The sequence below is a fragment of the Haemorhous mexicanus genome, chromosome 1 (assembly GCF_027477595.1).
Source record: "Haemorhous mexicanus isolate bHaeMex1 chromosome 1, bHaeMex1.pri, whole genome shotgun sequence".
Taxonomy (NCBI): domain Eukaryota; kingdom Metazoa; phylum Chordata; class Aves; order Passeriformes; family Fringillidae; genus Haemorhous; species Haemorhous mexicanus.
The window spans coordinates 126,345,968-126,369,816 of NC_082341.1; the positions used below are offsets into that span (position 1 = coordinate 126,345,968).

General features: G+C 41.4%; 1 protein-coding gene and 1 long non-coding RNA gene across 2 annotated transcripts in view; one reads left to right on the forward strand and one right to left on the reverse strand.

The window, feature by feature from the left end:
• The window catches only part of RDH10 (retinol dehydrogenase 10), a 25,723-nt gene extending 19,320 nt beyond the window's left edge, over positions 1–6,403 (forward strand). The window contains exons 3-6 of the mRNA XM_059862224.1: positions 1,037–1,135; positions 2,446–2,591; positions 2,903–3,034; positions 5,000–6,403. Of these exons, the coding sequence (XP_059718207.1) occupies positions 1,037–1,135; positions 2,446–2,591; positions 2,903–3,034; positions 5,000–5,123 (501 nt within the window). The 3' untranslated portion in view covers positions 5,124–6,403. The remainder of the gene's footprint in view (positions 1–1,036; positions 1,136–2,445; positions 2,592–2,902; positions 3,035–4,999) is intronic.
• The window catches only part of LOC132335567 (uncharacterized), a 13,280-nt gene extending 527 nt beyond the window's left edge, over positions 1–12,753 (reverse strand). The window contains exons 1-2 of the long non-coding RNA XR_009488700.1: positions 12,364–12,753; positions 7,637–7,691 (exon numbers count right to left, since the gene is read on the reverse strand). This is a non-coding gene — a long non-coding RNA (uncharacterized LOC132335567). The remainder of the gene's footprint in view (positions 1–7,636; positions 7,692–12,363) is intronic.
• Positions 12,754–23,849: the final 11,096 nt, after the last annotated feature.

Genomic DNA, 23,849 nt, shown 5'->3' on the forward strand with positions numbered 1-23,849 from the left:
CATTGTCTGAAGTTCTTGGGCAATTTAGAAGTGATCTCATATAGTACACTGACACCCTAAAAGCTGAAGTACATCATAACTACACATACCATTTTATTACTTCATTGATTTTTGTTGTAAATATGGTGCCCTGATTAATACTTATTTAAAATGGAGAAGTGTTGAGTCAGCTTCAGAAAAGAGGTGACAAAGATAGGTATTCTGGTAGGGGTGATCTTCCAGCAAGTACCTTCAATGTGTGTTGCTTAAAACTTAATGTTTTTAAAGGTGTTGACTCTGACTCAGGTTTTTAAACAGAAACAAATTTTTTTATAACCAAAATATAAAAATTGGAGGTTAAAATTAAAGTTTCGTCTTGAGACTTGCTTTGAGTTTCTTTTGTTTTATTTTTTAACACAAATGTATATCTTGTCTTTTTAGCTATAGCAGTGCTATGGATACTAATAAAGATGGGAAGTAATTTAAACTAGCAGATGTTGGCTCTATTGTAGGTAAAAAGTAACAACAGCAAGAACTCCACCTGTAGTATTTCTTTTAATATAAAATACTGAAGGCAGTAAGTTACTTGGATAAAATTAGCAATACCTAACTTAAAAAATACTGTCAATAATTAAAACTGATAATTGGTACTGGTCTCAACAGAGATGTGCTGGATGGTGTGATTAAATACTTCACATTTTGTTTTCTGTCTTTTAAAATGGCTTCCGTTTTAAGGTCAAATTATCTCCTTCTGATAACTAGTCTCTTCTGGAAAAATAAACATGTCTGAGCTCAATTGATTCTTTAACTTTAGGATTTCTGCAGATATAATCCTTGCTGCCTCGCTCTTTGGATTCACAAACAAGCTGTAGGTTTTCTGTTAGCATTTTTGACAAACTGAAGTTCAAAACCTGTAAAATGATTGTATTTCTATATTCTTGATAATAAACTGAGAGTTTATGAGAACTCATTGCTAATCTAGCTTGTTCATGAAGTGTTTTTTTTTTTTATGTTCCTTATGTGTACTTTCTTGTTTTTTGTTGTTTTCTTTTTGTAGACGACTAAAGCATTCCTTCCCAAGATGCTGGAGATGAACCATGGACACATTGTGACAGTTGCAAGTTCCTTGGGGCTATTCAGTACTGCTGGAGTGGAGGTTTGTTAGACTATAATGAACAAAAAATTTGGCACTTTTTGCCAAAGATAAGTTTTTTAAAATATTATCAGCTAGAGGAAGTAAGGTCAAATCTTCAAAGATATTTGGAGGTTATGGTGCTGAGTACCATATCAACACATGGCTCCCTGTGAGTGGGAGCCACAGGACTTGGGCAGGCATTGCATTCATTTACTTGGATGGTGGAGCTGGCACTTAGAGCAAAATCCTAGGATGGCTGAGGCTTTCAGAATGCCAGGTGATCTTTGAGTTACCTGATAAATGTAGGAACTTGAAAGGAGCCATTCAGCCTATTCCTGTCAAGATCTTCGCTGCGAAGCTTGAAGGCAAAGGCAAGGACTTTTAAAAGTAATGTTTCTAGTTTCTCTGAGGAAATGACTGCAAATGTTTTAGAATAAATGGCTCACCTGCTTCACTAGCAGGTGTTTGAGAACTCCAGTTTGTGAGACTTGTCTGGTGCCTAAAAATAAGTTAGGACTACAGTTTGTAATTTTTAAAAGTCATTAGTACAAATGCAATTGTGAACAAAAAGCATCCAGTTAGGGAAAATTAATTAAGGTGTCTAAAATAAGAATGGTCATATTACCCCATAAGCATAGGCTTCTTTGCATAGAGGTAAGGCTCAATCCAGGACCTTAAACTGCAGTGTTTCATAACATAAATGAATGAAGATGGTGTAACTTAGGGCTTTTTAGAGTGTTTACTGTCTTGAGAAAGCTACAAGGAATTTCCTAGACTGGGTGTGACCACCGACAGAGATGGACACATCCAACTGAAAACACACTAAGTTCAGCAACATTAAAAAGTAATTGCATAGACAGCAGCAGTGTTTTTGTGCATCTCATAGAAAAACTCAAATCTTGGTTGCATCTTTTGTTGAAACTGACCTTAAAAATAACACTTAAGATTTTTACACCTGTGCCCTGCCAACTCTTCGAGCTTTTTCAAATCTGACCCAAGGTAGTATTAGGTATCTCAGTCCTTTGTTGCACCATTTATTATTAAGCAAACTGGTAATTGGAGTAACTTGTCATGTGAGCCTGCCTGATTCAAAGACTTGAATCCAAGGTAATATCCTCCCACATTCAATTTTCCTGCTTTCATGGTTCTGTGCTAATTACCTCAAAAGTAATGTGATAAATGAGTTGATGTGGTACTCTATTCAGTGAGTGTCTTTTGTTGTTGCTTTGATAATCTGTGCAGAATCACCTCAGGTATGCTGGCTTTGAACATCATTCATATCTATACCTTTTTTTTTTTTTTTTTCCCTGCTTCGATCATTGCCAACACAGGATTATTGTGCCAGCAAATTTGGAGTTGTAGGCTTCCATGAGTCTTTGAGCCATGAATTGAAGGCTGCTGAAAAGGATGGAATCAAAACTACTTTAGTCTGCCCTTATCTTGTAGACACAGGAATGTTTAGAGGGTGCAGGATCAGGTGAGTAGAATTCTCCTTCTGCTCTATGCTTGTAGTGCCTTAAAAGTATTTAAAGGTAACTCAAGTGTTACCATAAAAATATTAAATATTATATCTGCTTTAGTATATGTTAGTGTTGGGCTCAAAAAGAGACTTTCTGAATTCACTGTCTTCTGTCCTTTTGTACACATACAATGCAAGTTTTGAGCTATAGTCTTTGTAACTTAACAGTGAATATAAAAAAGTTCCAAAGAAATTGAGTTAATGAACTGTTCACAGATGTCTATGGTCCTTTGGGTATCATATTAATCTGTCCTAATCAAATGTTCCAGAAAAGAAATTGAGCCTTTCCTTCCACCCTTGAAACCTGAATACTGTGTGAAACAGGCTATGAGAGCCATCCTTACAGACCAGCCAATGATCTGCACACCTCGCCTCATGTACATGGTCACCTTCATGAAAAGGTAAGAACTGAAGTGTCAATTATTTGGCAATGCAATCCATAAAATACATGAGCATGTCCAGTTTCATGATACAAACACCCTCCCACCCACACATGCCATAGGTGCCATTTTGATAGAATTCATAAGTCTCTCTTGGCTTGCAAGCTTGTAGGTTGCTTGCTTGGGAAGTTTCATTTAACTGAGGTCCTGTGTATCTGTGCATCTTTGTTTTAACCTGCTTGTATCTTCCATCCTCCTTGGATTCCTATTTTCTTTTTAACAGACTTTTAATTCCACTGTTTGAGTCCCTCTTTAGGAATGGGGCATGAGGCAGCTATCAGCAGAGGAATCTCTAGCTCCTTGTTTCTAGAACAAGTGTGTGAGAAGGCCTTCCTACCTACAGATTCTTCAGAACTTGCACAGATATGGTAGATAAAATGAAAATTGGTGTTTTCAGAACTAATTTTCAGAGTCTAATAGATCTTTTGGGAAAAGATCTATTTAAAGGAATTACTTCTTTCATTCTAACACATTATAGTTTTAGAATTAAATCTTTTTTAATCTGTAACCAGGCTAACATTTCAATGATGCCAGATAATGCAGGAGCTGCTTCAATTCCTGTGATATAACATCACTTGAATTCTAGTTTATGGAGAACAGCTTCACAAGCATCTGTGTTTTGTTTTAAATCTATAGTGTGTGGGAGGAACCTATAAAATATAGCATTGTATTATTTTCTTTCTGTAAATGATGATTGAAACTGAGCACCTTGGTGTTTTTTATTCCACTTACAAGGGGGTTATTCTCCTCTGGCTCAAGCGTCTCTTGGTGGACAGGCTCACCAAAAAGTAGAGGTATATTCACTGCTCACCTCTTTCCTGGAAGAGAGATGTATGTGTCTATTCTGACACCAAATGAAGGCCACTGTCAGTATATTTAAGAACTAACTCCTTCACCCAGAAGCTCAGAGGGTGCTTCAGCGCTTCCTGCACAAGCGGTGCCTTACGGCAACAACAGCCACATCAAAAGGCCTTTGGGTTTTCTTGGTTCAACACTTCAGCTTCCAACAGGGAGATCAAAGCTTCTGCATAATCTGTGCCCCAGGCAGCAGCCTTTAGATCAAAGGCCCTCCAGTCACTGCACAAGCAGTACCGCTGGCCCTGGAGACACCTGTACCAGTGACATCTACTTCTTGGTGGTTCAATGGTCATTACTCCTCTAATGTCTGGAATTGTACTGCTTGCCACTGAACAAGTGCCTGCTGCTGTTCCCAGGGCCTGAGGAATCCCATTTTATTCTTTCACTAGAGACCCTGAGTATTACACTTGAAATAAAAACAATATTTTGTTCATGTGAGAGCAGGGGAAGGATCTGTAGCCAGGTATCCATCACATAATCACCTCTTGGAATTTTATCTGGAGGAGGGAAAGGAAATTGCTCTCTTTACTTTGGACCTTTCTTCTTGAGGATGGATGATTGAGTCTAGAATATAAATCAAGGTTGTTAGACATGTGGTGATCAAAGAATGGCATTAACTAACACTAATCCCACATTAAAGAATATCTGAAATGTCTGATGACCTCTGCTGATGTGGCTTTTAGCAGATGCTTTGCTTTTACCAGGCCTTCTGTGATGCCCTTGCCCCCCCCCCCATCCCCCGTGTCCCTGTTCTTTAAAACAAGCTATCATACTGCTTGTGAAGAAACAGAAAATCTGGTCTAAGATGGAAGCATGTGAATAAACAGCTTCTTTTTCCTTCCTGCTTGCCTGTATGATTGGGACTCTAGAATTTCAATTCTCTCTGAAAGTATCCCTGGGAAATAAAAGTCCCTTAGGTCTTTTAAGAAGACTCTCTAATAGGTATTACATTGTTTTTAAGGAGACCAAGTACCTAGTGCATGTAAGTACATGTACTTACAGGTGCATGTAAGCAGAGGTTTTGTTTTATGCTGTCTTCTAACAAATCTTACAACCTCTTTTTCCCAGTATTCTGCCATTTGAAGCAGTGGTATGCATGTATCGATTTTTGGGAGCGGACAAGTGTATGTATCCTTTCATCGCTCAACGGAAACAGGCTACAAACAACAATGAAGCAAAAAATGGAATTTAACACTTTTGGATGGACTAACATTTATAGGTGATTGCAATAATGTTACATGACTGAATTGTAAAGTGCACTTGCATCTAACAGATGCAAATGTCAGCATCTTACTGTGGCATTTTCTTGGGTCCTAAACCTGTGTATTGAACTCTAAAAATCAATGGATTTTTATATACTGTAAATAAAACTGACTAGAGTGCTTGGGAAATGTGATAGGTAACTCAAATGAATTTATGATGTAGCTGCCACCATTGTCCTTTAGAATATCACTGTATGTACAGTAAACTAGTCACACTACTTGTTCTAGGGATGCACTGTGTGATATCTTTTCCTTAGTCTGCTAAGGTTTCTAAGAGTTGTCTCCAACCAGAAGATGGAATGCTTCAGAAATGGTTTGGCTTTCCTTATGTTACTTAGGAAGGGAGGGAAATCTTGCAATTTTAGCTACTGCTCATGATCTTATAGCAAATTCAAGGACAGTTTCTGAATGCGTCTCTTCACTCGTTCACCCACGTTCTCTAAAGGACACATGGCCAAATTGTGGTGTAATTCTCTTTTGTTGCAACTGTGTGTGTTCTATTTAAACAAAGATGAAAAGAAATTTGTAAATCTCTGCCAATTCAAAGGCAAATGAATGTCTTACATACTGTCAAAGCAAACTTGTACTGGGCATCTGGTTTTTTTAGGAATGCAGTCAGTGATTTAATTTGACTTTTTTTCCAAGTTGACTTAATTTGAAATATGCTCTGTTCCATTTCCCTCTATGTGTCAGAGTCCAATTTACTATTATGGGCTACATGTTTCATTTCTTCTTCCTCATTCTTACTTCTGACAGAGTTCCCCCACCCCCCCAAGGAAACTGTTGTGTTGAATTCTCTAACTGGACTTGTGCCTAAAAGACAAAGCAATTCAGCTGAGATACAAACTGTTTATGTAAGTGCTGGGCATATGCCAATTATTAGCAAAGGAAAAATAGAATAATGCCTGATGCAACTCTACATTCAGAATATGAAAGGGTGTAAAGATTTTTTTTTTGAGTTGTACTCATGTTGTAGAACAGCAAATGACATTTTTACAGTATTTTTTGTAAAGCGAACAATTTTGTGCCTTGAATTTGGTAATCTGTATTAGTGAAGCATTGTAAAAGTGAAATTCTACCTCTGTATCTTAATGTATACCATCCACTTGTAAACTACTATCAGAAAAATTGTGATTACTTTTTTTAGAATGTCTTGTTAAATAGTGACCAATGCCTGTGGTTATTAAAGTGAGCCACCTTTTCCTTAAAATGTTGATTGGAATGTTTCCTTTAAAGACTGAGCGAACACAAACTACTTGTTCCACGACTCTTTGGTGTCGACACGGATCAAATATTTATGGCTCCACTCCTATATTCACTTTGTCAGCTACATGGTTTACAGTGTGATCTCTGAAGGCTATCAGTAGGTACTGTGAAATTGAGCTTTAGGAGCTGACAAATTTGTCTTCTAAACTCACTGATGAAGTAGCTGGTTCAAGAGGTTATGAAGAGTATTAATTTTGGTGTTCTGTAGACCTGCATTCCGATCTTTGAAAAAATGATCAGGTGTGGATGCAGTTTCAGTGAGTTAAAAAGTAAATATAGTTTCAGTACAGCTGCAGTTATTACTGCATATACATAGTACACATATAAAATAAAAAATTGGTATCTATGTCAAGAACAGTGTTGTTAACTAACTCTGTTTAGAAACTAATTGAAAGGAGAAGAAAATTTTTACATTAACCCTTACTTCAAATTCCATGCTCTTTTTCAAAAGTCATTAGTATATTTCCCAAGGGACAAATTACCTCCCATGTTCTTACAGCAAAGTCACAAAAGCAAGTATGACAAATTTATTCTATTGCATAGCATCATTGTATTGCACTTTTGTTTACTAAGATGTCTCAGTCTCTGCTGCTGTATCAGACTAAAAAGCAACTTTTGAAGTCTGATGTATTGATACTTGACACTAACTAGCCTAACAGAAAAGGAAAAATAAGCTGACCACCAACACCAAGGTGTTCTATGAAGCATTCTGCCAATTTATAATGTTTACTTAAAAAGCAAGTTCCAAGGCTTGCCGAGTTTTACTTTATTATTGGATGTGTGATCATCCTGGTTTCTCTAAATTTACTACCTTTTCTCTCTGTTCTTCAACTGTGTGGCTGGGGGGTGGCTTGTGGGTGTTGCTCTCTGTGAGCATATTTCTAAAACTCGTTCTCTTAACTTTTCATCTTCTTTTCAAATGTCAGTCATACACATAGAGGAAGGGAATACCAGATGCCTCATAGATCTAATGAGAGTTGCTTGGGGGGAGAATATTTGAGGCTGTATACTACTTGTCTTGCATAGTGGGAGACTGAGCCTAAATTCATTCAAGCCTCCAAAAGAATTCAGCTTGTTAGCTTTTCTGATACACATGAGCTACTTTGGAAATAATCCCAAAACTCCTGTCACCTCTAGTCACACCTTAAAAAAAATCATGTAAAGAAGTCAATCTCACCTCTCCATGGCGGTTTTCTGTTGACTGGATGATTTCCCAGTTGGATGGGTGATTCCTATGAAGCAAGAAGAGATTTGTGACAGGATGGAGTGGAAATGGAGGTATCCCTTTTTTATGTTGCCCTAAATTGCTGCAAATACCATGTGATGGTGAGAGTTTCCTTTAACACAACAACCAGAAACTATGAGAATTGTGGCTCTTCAGGGCTGTGGCTGAGAGACTTTGCTAATTCACACAAAGCCAGCCTAGTTTAAGTAGCTCAGGTTAAAGTTCTAATTTAATACTTTAGACTAGTAGCTTAATGTAGGAACTTTTTCCTTCATTCTGTAAGACAGTGAATGCCATGAAAGATTACTGTTAAACCCAGATGAGCTGACTTGGGTGCACCTTTTGGTATTTTTTGTCTTGCTGTAACAACCTGATGGGATATGCAGCTGATAAGAGTTTTTTCAGAAAGCTCCTGTCTTAATAGTGCTAATCTTAAAGCCATGTAAACAAGGTGTTTGAAGATCATTCTGTAGCAGTGTACTTCCCTGTGAGCAGGACAATTTGCATCACTGGTTCATCTATAGGAGGCTTCTAGGGCTTCTACTCTATTTTCTAGTCTTTAAAAAGAATCTAGGGTTGCCAGACCTCTAAACTTGGTGTACCCACTCAGCCATTGGAATGAGATAGACAAGCTTGGTATCCTTGCTTTTGGTGTCAGTAGTTTCCTGTATAATGTGCTTGCAGGTTATTTTATGTATTAATGTAGTTGCAGCTTGGAGCACCTAAGGTGGATGCCCACTGTAGTATGAATTGTTCTTTCCCCCCATTAGGCCTGTCTGTGTATTTAGAGTTGGTAACACACAATATATATTTATCTTACCTCATAAGGACTTGTGCAGAAGGCCTGAGTGAGGTGAGCTACTCAGGAACAATACCCTTTGTCTTCATAATGATGAAATAATTCAGCAGCAACCATTATTCTTAACATTCAAACACCATCATAATCTGTCCTAACTTTTGTATATAGACAAACCATTATGGGTCTTGTCTTCAGGAGCAGCTTGGGAAAATTCAGAGGGATCAGAGCTGTGTAGTGAATGCATGTAAAGATGTAAGTCATGGGCCACAATGGTTCTGAAAGTGTGTGCCTGCTCAAGAATTTGATGCATATAAAATCATTAAACTAACCTCTGAATTTGATTCCTAATTTTTCTTGTCTCTGGATAGATAAGTCCTCTCTTCAACAAAAGGTGATAATCATAATGCAAATGGTAATTGGGTAAGTATTTTACCTCAGGAGTTTGTTTCTTTCCATTAAAACCCAGGTTTTCCAAGTACAGAAGCTTTGGGGCTCTGCTCAGCTTTCCATTGCAGCCAAGTTCATAGCCCACAAGCAGGAAATACAACTGTCAAAGAGATGAGGTCTTCTAACAATCCTTGAAACAGCAGATCAGGCAGAGTGGTTGATGAAGGCACCTATTTAAGTGTTACTTTGTTCTGAGGCTCCTAAGCCTAAATTCCAGATGTTTAGTCACACAGCTTGCAAAAAAAGGCTGGAGAGTCTAGGGACAGTACCCAACAAAGTTAGAAATGTAGTTACAGAAACCCCAGCCCCCTGGTATTCTAATTAGCCCGCCATGGTTTTTCCCTGACCATTAAATTCTGATGTATCTAGTGACAGAAAGTGTGGCTTTATAATGGCTTCAGTGAAATGAAGAAATTCGTAGTAACTTTATTTAAACATAGCTTAAGTAGACAACCCAAATATTTAAAATAACTTTAGAAATAACATTCCAGCTTACATACTTATCTATCTGCTTAGTGCTGACAATACACAAGCAATTCATTTCTTCCACAATTTCTTTTTTTGAGCTAAATGATGAATGCTCAGAAGTCAGGATCAAGTGTTTGTGCCTAAGTTAAATTGGCAGGATGTTTGGTTCCCTCTTCCTAAGAAGGGTAATTGTAGCACTTAGTTAAGGAGCCACAATGTATTTGGAAAAAAATCAAACCTTTAAACACATCCCTGTCTGTACAGGCTGACCAAACTGCCTTTAAAATGTTATCTATTCTGATTGAAAACATTTTGGCAAACAATGTGCCTGGGCCAGTGCCTATGGAACTGGAATGACTGGAGCTTTTCTCTCCTAATCCAATTATCAATAAAAGCTGCTGTGGCAGTAAGATATGGGGAATAGCTAATGCTGAAGCATTTGGAAAGCTAGTAGCTGTATGCAGGGACAGGTTCTTAGTGGGAGAGGAAGAATGGGGTGCTAAGATGGCTCCAGGGATCTCCCCTTTGTACCTGCTCTAGCAGCTCCTGTTGCAGGGTGTGTGCATGCACAGTGTCTGCTGGTGCTGACATCCAGCCCTCCCTTCCCATGGCAGCTGCAGGCAGCCACAGCCCTGAGCTCATCCACCAGGGCCCTTCTACACATAGCCCTGCACAGGAGTTATTCTGATATAGCTGCACTTCAGTGAGTGGAGCTGTGTGTGTGTTTGTGTGTGTGTGTGCTACCTTTATATCTTGAAATAAGCATAAACTGTTCCAGCCCAATTTAAACAAGGATACTCTGGAGTAAGAAGTTCTGCGCTCTGGGACTTGGGACTAGCCAGTGCCTTTGGAATGCCTGTCACACTGCCATTTCCATCAACCATCACATCTAAACAAGCCCTTAGAAGATAATTACAAACTTTCATTCGGATGCAACCACTTAAGATACAGATTAGCAAAGTTAGCTTAAACTTGTTCTATTTTCTTAACAGGCAAGTGCATTTGGATCCATGTTAAGAACAAATGTTACTCAAAACAAGTTGGGTCTCTACATAGATCAGTAGTTAATGGGCAAACAGAAGCATCCCACACTGATTAAGGATGTTAGGTTATCCTGCCATGCTGAGAGCCAGGAATATTGACCTCTGCACTGTTTTACAAGAGCTTCTCCCTACTTAAAATTTTGGCATGTAAAGTAAGGAGTTATATGTCAACAGTAGGATTGGAGCAGCAGGTGGAATTAAGGTCTCCCAAATATCTCCAAATTTAGCTAGTGTCAGTGCTCTTCATTTTATTGGCGTCTTCAGAGGTCTCACCATCAAGTCTTGTCTCGTGGCTCCTATTAATTCACCATGGTAGCAGCAGTGTCATGCAGATACAGCTCCAAGGGCCCAGTGTCTCCTCAAAACCTCTGCTTTCCCAGGGCTTGCCTGTGAACTGCAGTGCTTGAAATGCTGAGGGCTGCCAGCTTCTTGTCCAGCAAGTCCTCACCATGGTGGAAAATAAGCATGAGGCAGATGGGACCAAGGCTTCTATTGGAGACATCATAAACTAGAACAGTCCAGCAAAAGTATTGACATGTGGATTTCCTCATCTCTTGTATCCACAATCCAAACAACCTGAGAAAAAATGCCAGCTTTTCTCTGCTTGCAGTGACTCTAAACAAAGATAATTTAAACAAATTGTCTTCTGTATTTTATTTTTGAATTACAGAAGTGATCACTTGTTCAGTTCTTTAAAAATTTTGACATTTAAAACTAACATATGACTCATGTCATACATCATCTGTAGCATGTGAAAAATAAGGTACTCCATTAGTCCTGGGACTAACCTGGGAATTTTGGAGGAATACTAATACTTTCTCTTGGTTCTGAAAATCCAGGTTGTTCAAGCAGTCATTCAGTCTCTTTTGCATCTTTATTTTGTGTAGCAAACTACAAAAAGTGAAGCAATTAGAAGATGTGTAATTGTTCTTACTAGATGGGATAACAAAACTAAGTAACAGGCCTATGAAGAGTTTATAAGTTTTGGGGATATGTTTTAAAAATAATTTCAACCAGATTTTAATATGGAGTCTTTATTTTTAGGCAGAGCACTTCTGAGCCACAGCTGTTGGTAGATGGTGTTTTCTCAAAGAAATAATTCATTTCTCGTTTGCTTGAAGGGAACAGTAGTAACTTTCACCAAGCCACAGTCCAGGCCAGGTTGGGGCTGGGACTGAGATGGGGACAAGGACCACAGGATAATTTGTCCCCAAGTTCTTCACACCTGGATGCTAACTTTTAGCTGAAATTAGTGGCTACAATAGACTTGGAGAATTGTTAGGATTGTTCCCAGAGTCTCCAACAAGCAGCTTTTACCTTTCTCTGTCTTTTTGGTATTATAAATATTTGCAGTCCCCTGTGGAGGTTCTCCTCTGAAGACCTAGAGCACCTAATAAGAGCAGTCAGGTCAGCCAAGGTAACCCCTTTTTACTGAAGGGACAAAATTGCACATGGAATTCCTCAGCTCTTGAGCTTGTGGGACCCAAGTTTCTTGTTTTCTAAAAAGCCCTGCATGTTTTAATTTTTTTTCCTTCCCCCGATGCTTGAATGATCAGATGTGGAGATCCTGTCAGTGTTCCTGGGATTCACCTTGGGAAGTCAAGCCTTTGTTACTAAATATTTGGAAACGGACCTAAAATTATACTCTCACTGGGGACTCATAACACAATCTGCTGCCTTGAAAATTCTTACACGAAACAGCTTGTGGGCCTGGGATGGCTGGGAAGCGGAGAAACTAATACGGCACTCTGGGCCAGAGGGAGCAAGGCAGAGCAAAAGCTAAAGCCCCACTGGGAAATTCATGAACCGCAGCTCCTACAGCTGCTGTAACTTCCTGCTCTGTCACTGTCTGGAGCTTTTCCTCGAGTCTCGCTCCCTGAAGACAATTCCAGTGTCATGGTCAGGATTCTGAGCTTTCTCACCTGTTGAGGTGCTGCATCCTGGCCTTCTCTTCCTGCCAGGGCTGCCAGGTCCTCTCCCAGGGGAAACAGGAACCCAATTGCATGGGCAGTGCGAGAGCTCCCCATCTGTCGTGTAATTTTCACAAGGGGAAAGGGGAAGTTATTTACCATCATCTTTGTGATTTTGCTTCTCTCCCAGCCTACACTGGGAAGTTTCAAGTGCCCTCAACAAAGCAGGAGAGAGAGCGACCACTTGCAGTCTGGTCCATGCATGGAGGTGATTTTTTAGGCCGAGCCTTCTAAGCTAGAGAAGTTGTGCCTCAAGCCTCTGTGCTGCACTGCCCACCTAGAGCCCTATGAAAGCATCTTTAGTCCTGGAAAATTCAAATGTGAGGACACAGGCAAAGAGTACATATCTGCAGGGAGCTCCAGTGCCCATGGACAGTCATTTTCTGTCAAACACATTTGATTTCTTCCCAGGCAGGAGCCTGTTGCAATGCATCTCTATCAAGCAGAAAGGAACCACACATGGGAGAACCTCACCCATTAAAGAGGACCAAGCAATGCATTGGTTTCTGAAACTTGGAACAAGTCCTTCCCAGCTTCACCAGTACCCTGGTCTCTGAATGGCACATCATGCCCGGTTGTGCCATCAGCCATGTGAGGTGGTACCCTTGAGGAATGGATCCAGATCAAATTAAGTCTTTCCACATAGGAGATGTTGTTGAACTGCTTTCACTCATCCGAGTTGTTAGGCCAGAACTGACATTTGAAGCCATCCAGGCAGGGTCCCATTAAAATCAGCAGGACTTGCTGGAGCTGGACACTTTCTCTGAAGCAGCCATTGCTTGTGTGCCAGCAGCAGAACTAACTGGGAGGATTTCTCTTGTGCCCTATAAATATCCACCTTCTCAGCAGACTGGCAGCTGTCTGGACTAGATAAATTATTGACTTTCCACCTGGTGTCCTGTGAAGGGTTCCTACTGCTGTAGTGTTGTATAGCTTTGCCTCTCCTGTGCCTGTGCTGAATTCCCTGACTAATGGAAACCCAGTACTGGCTGCAGCTCCCCAGATGAGCAAGAGAGCTGGTGAAGGACAACTAAGATGCAGAGGGAAGAGAAGCATAAAGGCTTGTAGGAGACTCTCCTCAAACAGAGCTGTGTAGTAGCAGTATTGCGACATTAAATCACTGTCTACTGTTCCTTTGAATGTTCCACTGGTTTGTTCCAGCTACAGATTCCTGGCAAAAATTGTTATTTGTTCTCACATGTTACTTAAAAACACATTATTTGCATTTTATCTTTACTGCAGATTTTTTTTTTTTTTTTTTTTTTTTTTTTTTTTTGGTGCAAATCCTTCCTGCATGAGTACCTCTGCCTTCTTCCTTAGACAGTCATGCTGTGTTAGGTCAAACCCCAGATTTTCAAACCAATCTGTCTTTGAGTTTGTAGCTTGACTCACTTGGACACTCCATTTAACTTCTAAATCTGCTTCACATGACAGTTCTGTATATCTCTAAGCAGTGAGTGTGCTTGCAAAGAGCAGCGATTATTAGTAAGCACACATGCAAAGCAGACTGGCATTTGAAAACAAAGCTTGAGCACAGAGAAACAGAATTTTATAGCTGTCTACAATGCATGAAAAGCAGATCCAGCAAACAAATACCCCCCTAGTTCTTAAATCTGTATTTTGAACTGACTTTCAACCAGGTGTTTCCACTTTAATTTGATCCCAGGCATTCCTAGAGGTGATGTAAGATCCAGATCCACAAGGTAATAATGAAGTCAAGAGTTGAAAAATTATCAAGGCCTAATCTGGCAATTTAGTCCCTTGTAAATCATTGTGGTTAGTTATTGCAGAGCCCTTCTTACCAACCAAGTTCTCTTGAGGGTTTGCGTTAACTTCACCACCTGTTTAACTGTCAAAGAGATAAATTTCCTTGAAGGGAATCCTCCACTCCTGCTTTTATTTATGTCAGGGGTGGGGAGAAGAGGATGAATTGACTGGGAAACTTCAGCGACAAGGGTCTACATGTGCTGAATCAGGGATTGATGCAATTCACTTACTCTGTTTGAGATTACACATAAGGTCCCAAAATGAAACGTAGAATTGAGAAGTTCATCTGGCCTCTTTGCTGGATGAAAAGCTCTAATGAAATATAGACAATTGATGTTTTTTCTTCTTTTTCTCTTTTTTTTTAAACAATCAGATGCAAAAGCCAAAAGATCACATCAGTTATTCTGTAACCCAATACTTCCTGTTTTTCAGAGAACCTGTGCATTCAACATCTCAGTAGCTAATACCCAAAAAGTCCATCAGTGAGTTTGAAAATGATCTACTGGGAAATTAGCAAAAAACCAGGATAATAAAAATAGATCAGTGGGATGGAGCCTGGAGCCTTCAGCTAACTCTCTGGGTTGCAGGAGTAAACCATGAGTTAACTTGTAAGCTCTGACAAGTGTTAATGAACTGAGTAGCCTGTGTCTTGAATCAAAGATAAAGCAAAATACTTTCACGAGTTCAAGCTAGAGACTGTTACACAAAGTATAAGCTCAAATTCCTGCTCAGGCTTTTTTTTTTTTTTTTTTTTTTTCTCCCTTCTTTTAAGAAAGTCCTTTGAAACAACTGAAACTTGAGTGGACAAGAAGTAAAGAATGAAAAAGATATTTTAGGTTTTAAATCTGTTATTTTCTCACAGAGCAGTTGCTTATGGCTGTATTTTCTACAGTTTCCTCTGTTTGAAATGGTACAGCTTCTAGTTTGGGCTTTGTAGTGAGTGGTTTTGGGTATGGACAGACACGTGCCACTGCTCTCATTTTTGCCTCCTGTCTTTCAGCCCCCCCAGTCTGCATCCAGAATCCATGGCTTATTCTGTATAAAATCTGTCCAGGGGCAAGCAGTTTGCTACTGCTCACAGCAGTTTTCCATGCATGTCTCATAAGTATATTAAACCCAGTATATTAATAAGTATATTAAACCCAGTGAATTGATGCTGCCTCTGCTGAACGGCAAGAAAACAGCTTCCACTGCTTCTCTACGCCATCAGTGCTCCCCACAACACAAAGCAACTAGTGTGAAAAAACCTTTTACCTGAATTTAGACAGTGTCACATTTCCTTGGCTCTTTAGGGGTGCTTTTTTGTTATTCTGTACTCTTGGAGACTGCTGGCAGCAGAGGAAGGGAGGCTGTACCTCCACTGGCATGAGGGTAGAGAACTCCTTGTTCCTCCAGGCTGGTTTACCTGCCAAGGCAGCAAGAGCAACCAACAAGCTGCTCTTTATCAACAGGGTTTTTCAAAGATTTATGAGAATATGTAGCCTTGGGAGGGGGTGGAGGGACATCCTTTCAGCCACAGACAAGATCTGTATTGAGAGATGTAAACTAAGGAGCTAGTCAATAGACATAAACCTGCAGAGCTCTGGAAGATGCCATGAATAAAGCTGGGAATAAAAATGCATCTGAGGAAACTGGAAAAAGCAAGTAAGATGATATAGAGTTTAGGGAATACTCAGGATATGATTCAGAGATTTTTTTTTTTTTCAGGGTGAGAATCCTACATGTTCTTTGTGATCAGCTGTATTGGGGGCAATGCCAGGACTGTGGTCTTCAGCACTCTTTGTCCTGTTCTCCCCGGTGGGAAATGGGGGAGAGGGACAGAACTGGAACTGAAGCTCTAAACCACACCTTTTGGGGGCACTGGAAATGTCTCCATGTAGATGAAAGCCTTTCTAGCTCACTGGGAGCATAGTGTCAATTAAGCTGTCATTGAAAGTATACTCTATATCCTAAATGCCCACTGGCATTTTTGGAAAGACTAACTAGTTTTAGGTCCCAAATCCCAACAGTCCACAGCCCAAAAGACCTTGGGCTGTTTACAAATCATTCACTGAGTTAAATCCATTACATTACTTTGATTATACTAATGTTACCCTTTTTTTGACCCAAATTTTAGCCAAATATGTGGAGCTGCAGGTGTTGTATGGGAAACAGAAGGTGGAGTCAGCTGTCTCGCTGAGACAATCCTGTTTACTTACAAAAAATTTCAGAAACTATCCTTTCTCTGGAGGTCTCAAGCTGCAGGTGACAGTCCTTTTGCTCCGTGTTTCACATTGCTGTCAGCCAGTGCTCCATTTGGGATACTGCCTCTCCCCAGGCTTTTCTGAGAATCACATGTCTGGACAAATTTAGCAATGCAGGAACCACCCAGGCAACATAGGAAGTGGTATGACACTGTAGCCTGTTTTTGGGGAGTCTTGGAAATGCATTTTTTAAAATGTTTTGTCACTGAGATAAAAATTAAAATATTGAATAAGCAACCAGAATTCAGCTGCTTTCCAGTCAGGTCCCAGAACATTCAGCTGTGGAGTGATGGTCCTGTCCATGCTGCCTCATTTGCTTCTGGCTCAGCTTCAGCTAAGAGAGGCTCTGAGGAGCTATGTGGTGGGAAAGGTCCTGTTGCAGACAGCAGTGGCACAGCTTTGGCTAATGCTTCCTTCTTCAGTCAGAACATTTCAGGTTTGTTTCCTAGAAGAAAGACCTACTCTTTGTCAGGGACCCAGTTTTCTTCTTTCAGTTTTTAGCCTAAGGGCCAAATGAACATTCAAAGCAAGCTGGGATGGGACATCTTTGTGCCCAAGGAAAAAAGTGGGATGATAGATGATTTTGCAGTTTTGAATTCTTGCTCTTTGCAAAAGTCAGACCCATAAGCCTCTTCTTTTCTGTGACTAGAGATCTTCAAATTTCCAAATGTAGAGCAGCTCAGGCAACCAGATGTGCACAACTCCCTGACAAATTGCTGACTGCAGCAGCAGATAAACAGTCAGGTCTGTGTGGTCATAGGTTGTTCTGTGTCCAGGCTGCTCAGCTCAAGCAAATGTGAGTTGGCTTTAAACTCTCATCTCCTGTTATTTAGCTCCTACATCCTTCCTTTGCCTTCATCAGCAAACTGGAATTAGCTGTATCCTCTCCTGACTTGGGCAGGTGGCAGGTGAAGTGCGTGGGAGACTTGTTGATAGACAGTGTATTTGTGTGTGTGAAAAATGATCACCTGATCTACAGCCAGTTTCTCTCCACTGTGATGTGCCAGCTTTCAGTGAGAGCCACACTTTCAGAGGAGAGCTGGGAGATTTTGTGGGCCAAGAGCTTAGGAGACACATGGAAAAACAGAGCAAGAGGGATGAGAAGCTGGGATGTGATGATCACTTTGGATGACTGGCCTTGACTGGCTAAGGTGACAGTGACCCAGGAGGACACAGTGGGGAGAGGGATCTGATAAGGACCAGTGCCAGAGTGAATTTGCATTGACCCTAAGTGGAAGCCATCTCCTCAGACCTAAGTGTAAGAAAGGTGATCAGACTTGTGCAAGCAGTTTATTCTGTCATTTCTTAACTGTTGAGTCCTTGGATCATTTAATTACAATATCTTTCACTGTGTTGATAAGAACATATAAAACATACACATGCTTAAGATATATTAAAATGAAAAAAAATAACCCAGCACTTCAAAAATAACATTGGTCTTATAGAGAACTAATTAATATTTTCCCAATCCCTCTTTCTAACTGTTATCTTTCTGAAAAATGAGAAAGAAACTCTATAAAAGATAAAGCTGAAAAAGAAAGAGCCAATGTAATCAGAGTTGCACAGAAATTTAGGGTTAAATCCCACTGGCTATTTTTAAAATATAACCCTATAGGGAGAAGATTTTGTGTGTTCAAAGGTATGAATTAAGACCATGTGAGACCAAACTCTGAATTTCCTGGCTCATGTCAGCCTAAGCCATTATGAAAAAGTGTGTATAGAGGTGTGGGCACTTACAATTCATGCCTTTCGGCTATCTGGGGTACGCTTTCGTGTTATTCATATATGAAATTTAACAAAGAACTTGGAAGAATAAAGCCTGAAGACGTAAATCTTCAATTATAATCTGAATACACACACTTAATTATGAGAAAACAGCCAAATCAACCAGTAATTTTCCAAACATGTGAGTTTAAGATGATTTATTGGCACTTGGGTGCACGCACATGTACACACACACAGAGTTGCTTGCATCCAGCTGTACAAGAAATCTCGGAAAATATCCCAGTCTGCTTTACAGAATTACGGTAAGAAGAATGTGACACCCTCTGCCATTATGTTTGCTGCCAGTGATTCAGGCGGGGGTGGAGGGGGAAGGGGGAAGCTTTTGGCAGAACAGCTCAGGGTCCCCCTACACTTGAACTTTGAATAAGCAGTGACTGTATCTTCAGGAGAACTGTGGGTGTTAGAGCAGGACAGTGAGATAGAGGAAGAGTAAAAATACCTCAGCAGGGGTTTTCCTTCTGCTTTATGGAAAGTGATGCAAACCCATTCGTGAATTCCTTGTAATGGGAGTGAAGAGGGACACAGGATTATTTTCTTTTTGATTAAGGCAGACAGCGGTCATCATTCTTAGTCACAGCTATCTCACAGCGGCTGAGCAGCTCTTCTGTCTTCACCTGGCTTCATTGCTCATCCAGTGTCCTGGGAGACTATTCCCAACCAGATTTGAGAGGGCTGTTTGGATGAGAGGAGCTTTTAAAAACAAAGTCTACTTCCTTGTGATTAATCCCTTTCTGATTTCTGATTTCTGGAGCCACCTCCAGCCAAAAGTGTGGCTGATTCTGCATCCACTGATACTGTATCCATCCATCCATCCTTCCATCTATCTGTCTATCTATCTATCTATCTATCTGATTTGCTGATTTGTCTTTGCCTTATAGGAACAGCTCAAGAAATGTCTGAGAGAGTTGCAGCCTTTCCCATCATCTTCACATAAGCAGGACTACCTGAAAGTGAGGGTTAAAGGGCAGCTCTGTCCTGGTACAATTTCAGGATCCCAACCTTTGCTGAATCTGTGGGGCTGGGAGACTAAACCCAGCCCTCCTGGGGCTTTGCTGGGGCAGAGTTTCCTGCCCATCCCCACAGTGAAGGGCTTCACTGCGGCTGGGCTCCTCAGCAGTGTTTTCCCCTAAATAGGCTCCTGGGAGGAGCAGCAGAACTCTATCCTGCGCTGGCATCATACTTGCCTTCATCTGTGCTGGGGTCACTGAGAACACCCTGCTATTGCAGTCCCTGGAGTGTTTGAAATGAGGGTTGAGGAACCCCAGAGTGAAAGAAGAAACATTCATGTCTTACAAATGAGAAAAGAAGTTGCTTCACAGACTACAGCCTGCGAGAAACAAAGGGTGCCTAGTGAAAAAAACATAAATGCATTTACCTGGGCACTCCCAGGTACACCTTGTTTAGACAATCAGCACCCACTGGGTCTTTCTGTTCTTCCTGAACTTAACTCAAAATATAAATTTATTTTCCACATAGACTTTGTTAAAGATATGGGCACTTCAGGTGTATCTATTTCATGTGTTATGACTAAAATCCACATTAGATCAGCTCATGTAGCCAGCTAAAGTTTTTCCTTTTCCTTTAATGGTTGTTTGAGACCCACAGCTAGTATCTAAGAGCTTCCTGACTGTTTATAATTAAACTGTATCCCTGAAAATATTACTGAATCCTATCAAATTCTTCTCATATTTCCTTCCAAATCAACTCTACCCTTATGAGCTGACAATTACGTATTATGCCTCATGGCAGGTTTTCAAATAACATACCAGAACTGTGTTTGCCACTTGCTAGCCCTAGTAAATTTGATATTTACTCTGTCATCAGCTAAAGTGCGTTGGGCTCCTGTTGTGTGACTTTGGGGATTTGCTGGGGTTTCTATAAAACACAGGCCAGCTGCAACAGTGAAGGCAGTTCGCTTTAATAAGCTAATAAATACATTTAATGACCCTCATTATGTCTCACAGTGATATCTGGTATTAAAGTGCAAGTGTTAGCCCGAGAAGAATGTAAAATAGAAAGTCCCCTGCTGAAATGGTGAAGTCTGTGGGTGTACATGTGTGTACACACAAACACACACACATATGCATATAAACCCACTGGAAGGTTCCTAGGGAAGATTGCTATGGCATTTATTTTTCATTAATTCTTGAGAGATTTCAGCTGTCTTTGCAGATCGAAAGAAGAAAATATTTTAAGCTCTAGGAGAATAGGGGAGATTGGAGTCTTAGGATAGACCTGCCCTAACAGGAAGATAAGTGCTTGCTGGCCAGCAGACACACTGCACCCAGGCTGTGCCACTGGTGGGTAATTCCCCAAAATAATTCCCCATGGGGCATCTTGTGCTTTCTTCTAGACTGGGGGAGGAGGGTCTGAAATCCCACAGCTTTGAACTGCAGTGGTAAAATTGGTCACCAAGTCTGCCCTGGGTGTGTGCACCAAAAGGCTCCCCTTGGGGCTGACAGATTGGAAAATAAACCAGTCACCTTCATTTACACAAGCTGGAGATAACACCAGCAGTGCAGGCACCGAGCCTCCTCCACCCTGTGGAGCTGTTGGCTTTCTGGGCACTCTCCTTAAAGGATGCCATAGATAATCCCCCAGGCCAACATCCTGGGGTGATCCTCCCACCACCTGTGAGACTGTTCTGCCTTGATGTGAGGGAGGGCGACCACCCTAAGGAGCATGGAGAAACTGGAGGTCCATGTATCTGCTTCCATGCTTTGTATTTGCAGCCAAAAAAAGCCAAGGAGGGGCTATGACTGTGAAGAAGGGCAAAAGCTTGTGTGTGCCTGCACATGGTATGGTGAACATCACAGAGGACACAGCATCAGCCAGTACCCCAGACAGCTGAAATGAATCTCCTCCAGGGCTGGAACTGGCCAAGGCAAACCAGCACAGCCTCTGGAGGGACACCATTATCCTCAAGGGATGTCTCCCCTGCTCAGACTGCTATGGACTCAAGCACAGCACCAAGACTGCTATATAGAAGAGTAGGGAGATTTGTCACTTCAGGCTAAGTGGAGGCTATAAGGGGTTTTAAAAATCCACTTCCTGATCAGGTTGGATGGACAAAATAAAAGGGAGATGCTATATGGGGAAAACATTTGAAGTAATTAAATCAAAAAAGAACAATTTCTTATTTCAAAACAAATCTTCTGGTAATGTATTCAGCATTGGGTTGATGAATCAAAATATGCCAATCACTAGATCATCTGTACCCAAATGTCAGATGTCCTCTAGGCATAGACATATCTTTTTCATGTACAGTATAGATAAACTCATGAATTAACAGGCTAGAATGAATTGGAGCGCCACAAAAAGCAGAGGAGAGAGGCTTGATTTTTTCTATTGTCATCAGAAAAGCAAGATTTATCTTAGAATTCCAAATATGTCCAATCTTTATTTTTAGTTAATATGTTAATCCGCTTAGCAAAATCTCCCTCTCTTGCAATGCCCCTCTGCTTTCCTGCTTGTGGGAGAGAAAATGATCTTGATTATGAAAGAATCCACTCAGGCCTTGTTTTTGGTCATTTTTCCATAAACACAGAAACTTTTCTGTGTCAGTCAGGCAATGTATTTGCTCTGTGACTTTCCAAGCCAGGCCACACTCCTGCACACTGTAAGGAGGGAGGATGGGAGGGAGCTCTGAGGGTGTGCCCACATGAGCTCTCTGCTCTGGGCCCTTTGCAGAAGGTCCAGAAATGCCATGGTGAGCTCTGTCTTCCTTCTCTCTCCATGCACAGCCAGTGTTTTCACCCCACAGGGGCCCCAGATAACTGCCTAGCCTCAGCCAAGCCCTTTTCTGGGAGCAGTGTGCATCTAATCATGACTACAATTTCCCTGGCTGCTGGGAACATGGGTGCTCACATCAGATATGCCTTGTGGGATTCTCTGATAGTGGCAAGTACAACGAGCCACATTTTTGCTTTGATCAACGACTCTCATCAGGAACAAACTGATGAATGATAGCTTTTGGAAAGAGGTTTTGTAGCAGGTCAGGAAGATGTAGGACAGGCTGTAAAGAACTGGACCACAGGGTTTCAGGGACAAAGGAACTGTTTGGACAAGAGGCTGCAAGCAGGGAGAGCCAGAGATGAGGCTGGGACCTGCAAAACAGGCTGGTCACCCAGCAGCAGAAAGATTGTTCTCCTCAGAGTTCATTAACACTGTTAGTCACCAAGAAAATATTGGAAAATATAAACTATGGGTGAACTTCTCCTGGACTAGAAAGCTAAGCTGACTCCCAGAGCATCCCCTCTGAACAGGAGATGGGAAGAGTACACAACAGCTCTGAAGTCAGCCACCCATGTTCAGTGACACGGCCTGAGTTTTTGTGTCCTCAGGCAGAGTCAGGGGGTTAGAGCTGACTATCTCTAACCAGCACTGCTGTGTTTTCCTTTGCATCACCACAGAACAGTGTGGCCACGTGTTGTGACTCATCCTCGGAGATTCCATACTCTTTTTCCTAGAAGCTTTGCAGCAAGAGAAGCTGTGAGAAGTACCAGCCATGGAGGATTGCAACCTCTGAAGGCACAGAGGAAGAGACCAGTCTTATGGTAATAGTTTAAATCTCAGGTCTGTGGTAGTGAAGTGAGATTTTGTGGGCCTCACAAGGGCAGTAGGCTCACCAGCCCTGTTGCTTGCTCCCAAGGAGGACTCTTCTGTAGATGGACATGGATATTACAGCTATTTTCTCATTTCCAAATGTGTGTATGTCCTTGCAGCAAGGCTGGTACAGAGGCTGCTCTTTGGCAGGCTGTGGGGTGACATGCCAGGACACAAAGCTTGGAAACAAAGGCAGCCAGGGAGCCACACCTCCCTGGTAGATTTTTCCTGTCACGTGTTACCAGGTAATATTCCAAAGTCTTGCAGGCTGCACAACAGCACTGTCAATTCCCAGCTGCTTTAGAGAGTTCTACACCACAAATCAGGAGAGCCTTGGAGACTTCTACAGCCCCAGGGCCATGTGCAGCAAAGCAATAAAAGCTGGCCATGTGTGCTGGATGCAGCAGGATCGATGCAGGGCATTTCCTACATGCACCCCAAGAGGTTCACTTGCATTTTCCTGCAGGGAAACGTGCTCCCGGGGAGTGTCTGGGGGAATGCAACTTGCCTCCAAAGGAGAGGGCTGCATTTAAAGAGATCTGGGTGATCTGTGCTGCACAAGGGCACTGGCAGAGCCTGTTGCATGCCAAGAAGGAGCAGTCATGCACTGGTGAACCCACCTGGGCTGGGGTGGGCTGCCAGTGCCTTCTGGTGGGAGACTCACAACAGGCCTCGTATTCCACAGAAACCTGGAGGGCTTTCCACTGTTCTGTGAGTGCGTGAGAAAGTGTCATACCTTTTTTTTTAAGTAAATTTTCTTGTTTCAGATTGTGATGATGTCAGTCCAGAAGTTTGAATCTCTGCCTGGCTCCTGCAGTCCTCATTAGCTTTGCTTTGGCAATAGCTGTACATGTGCTGTAACAAAAACAGACAACTCTTGCTGTGGCACTTCCTAGTGTTTTGGAACCAAAAGGTGCTTTTACAAGCACTTTGCAAGACAGAAGTCCTGCACCTGCCAAGGGAGCTAGAAGGGAGCTGAGCAGGCAGCTGGCTGGGCAGGCAGGCAGAACAAGAAGCAGAAATGGTGCATTTCCATTT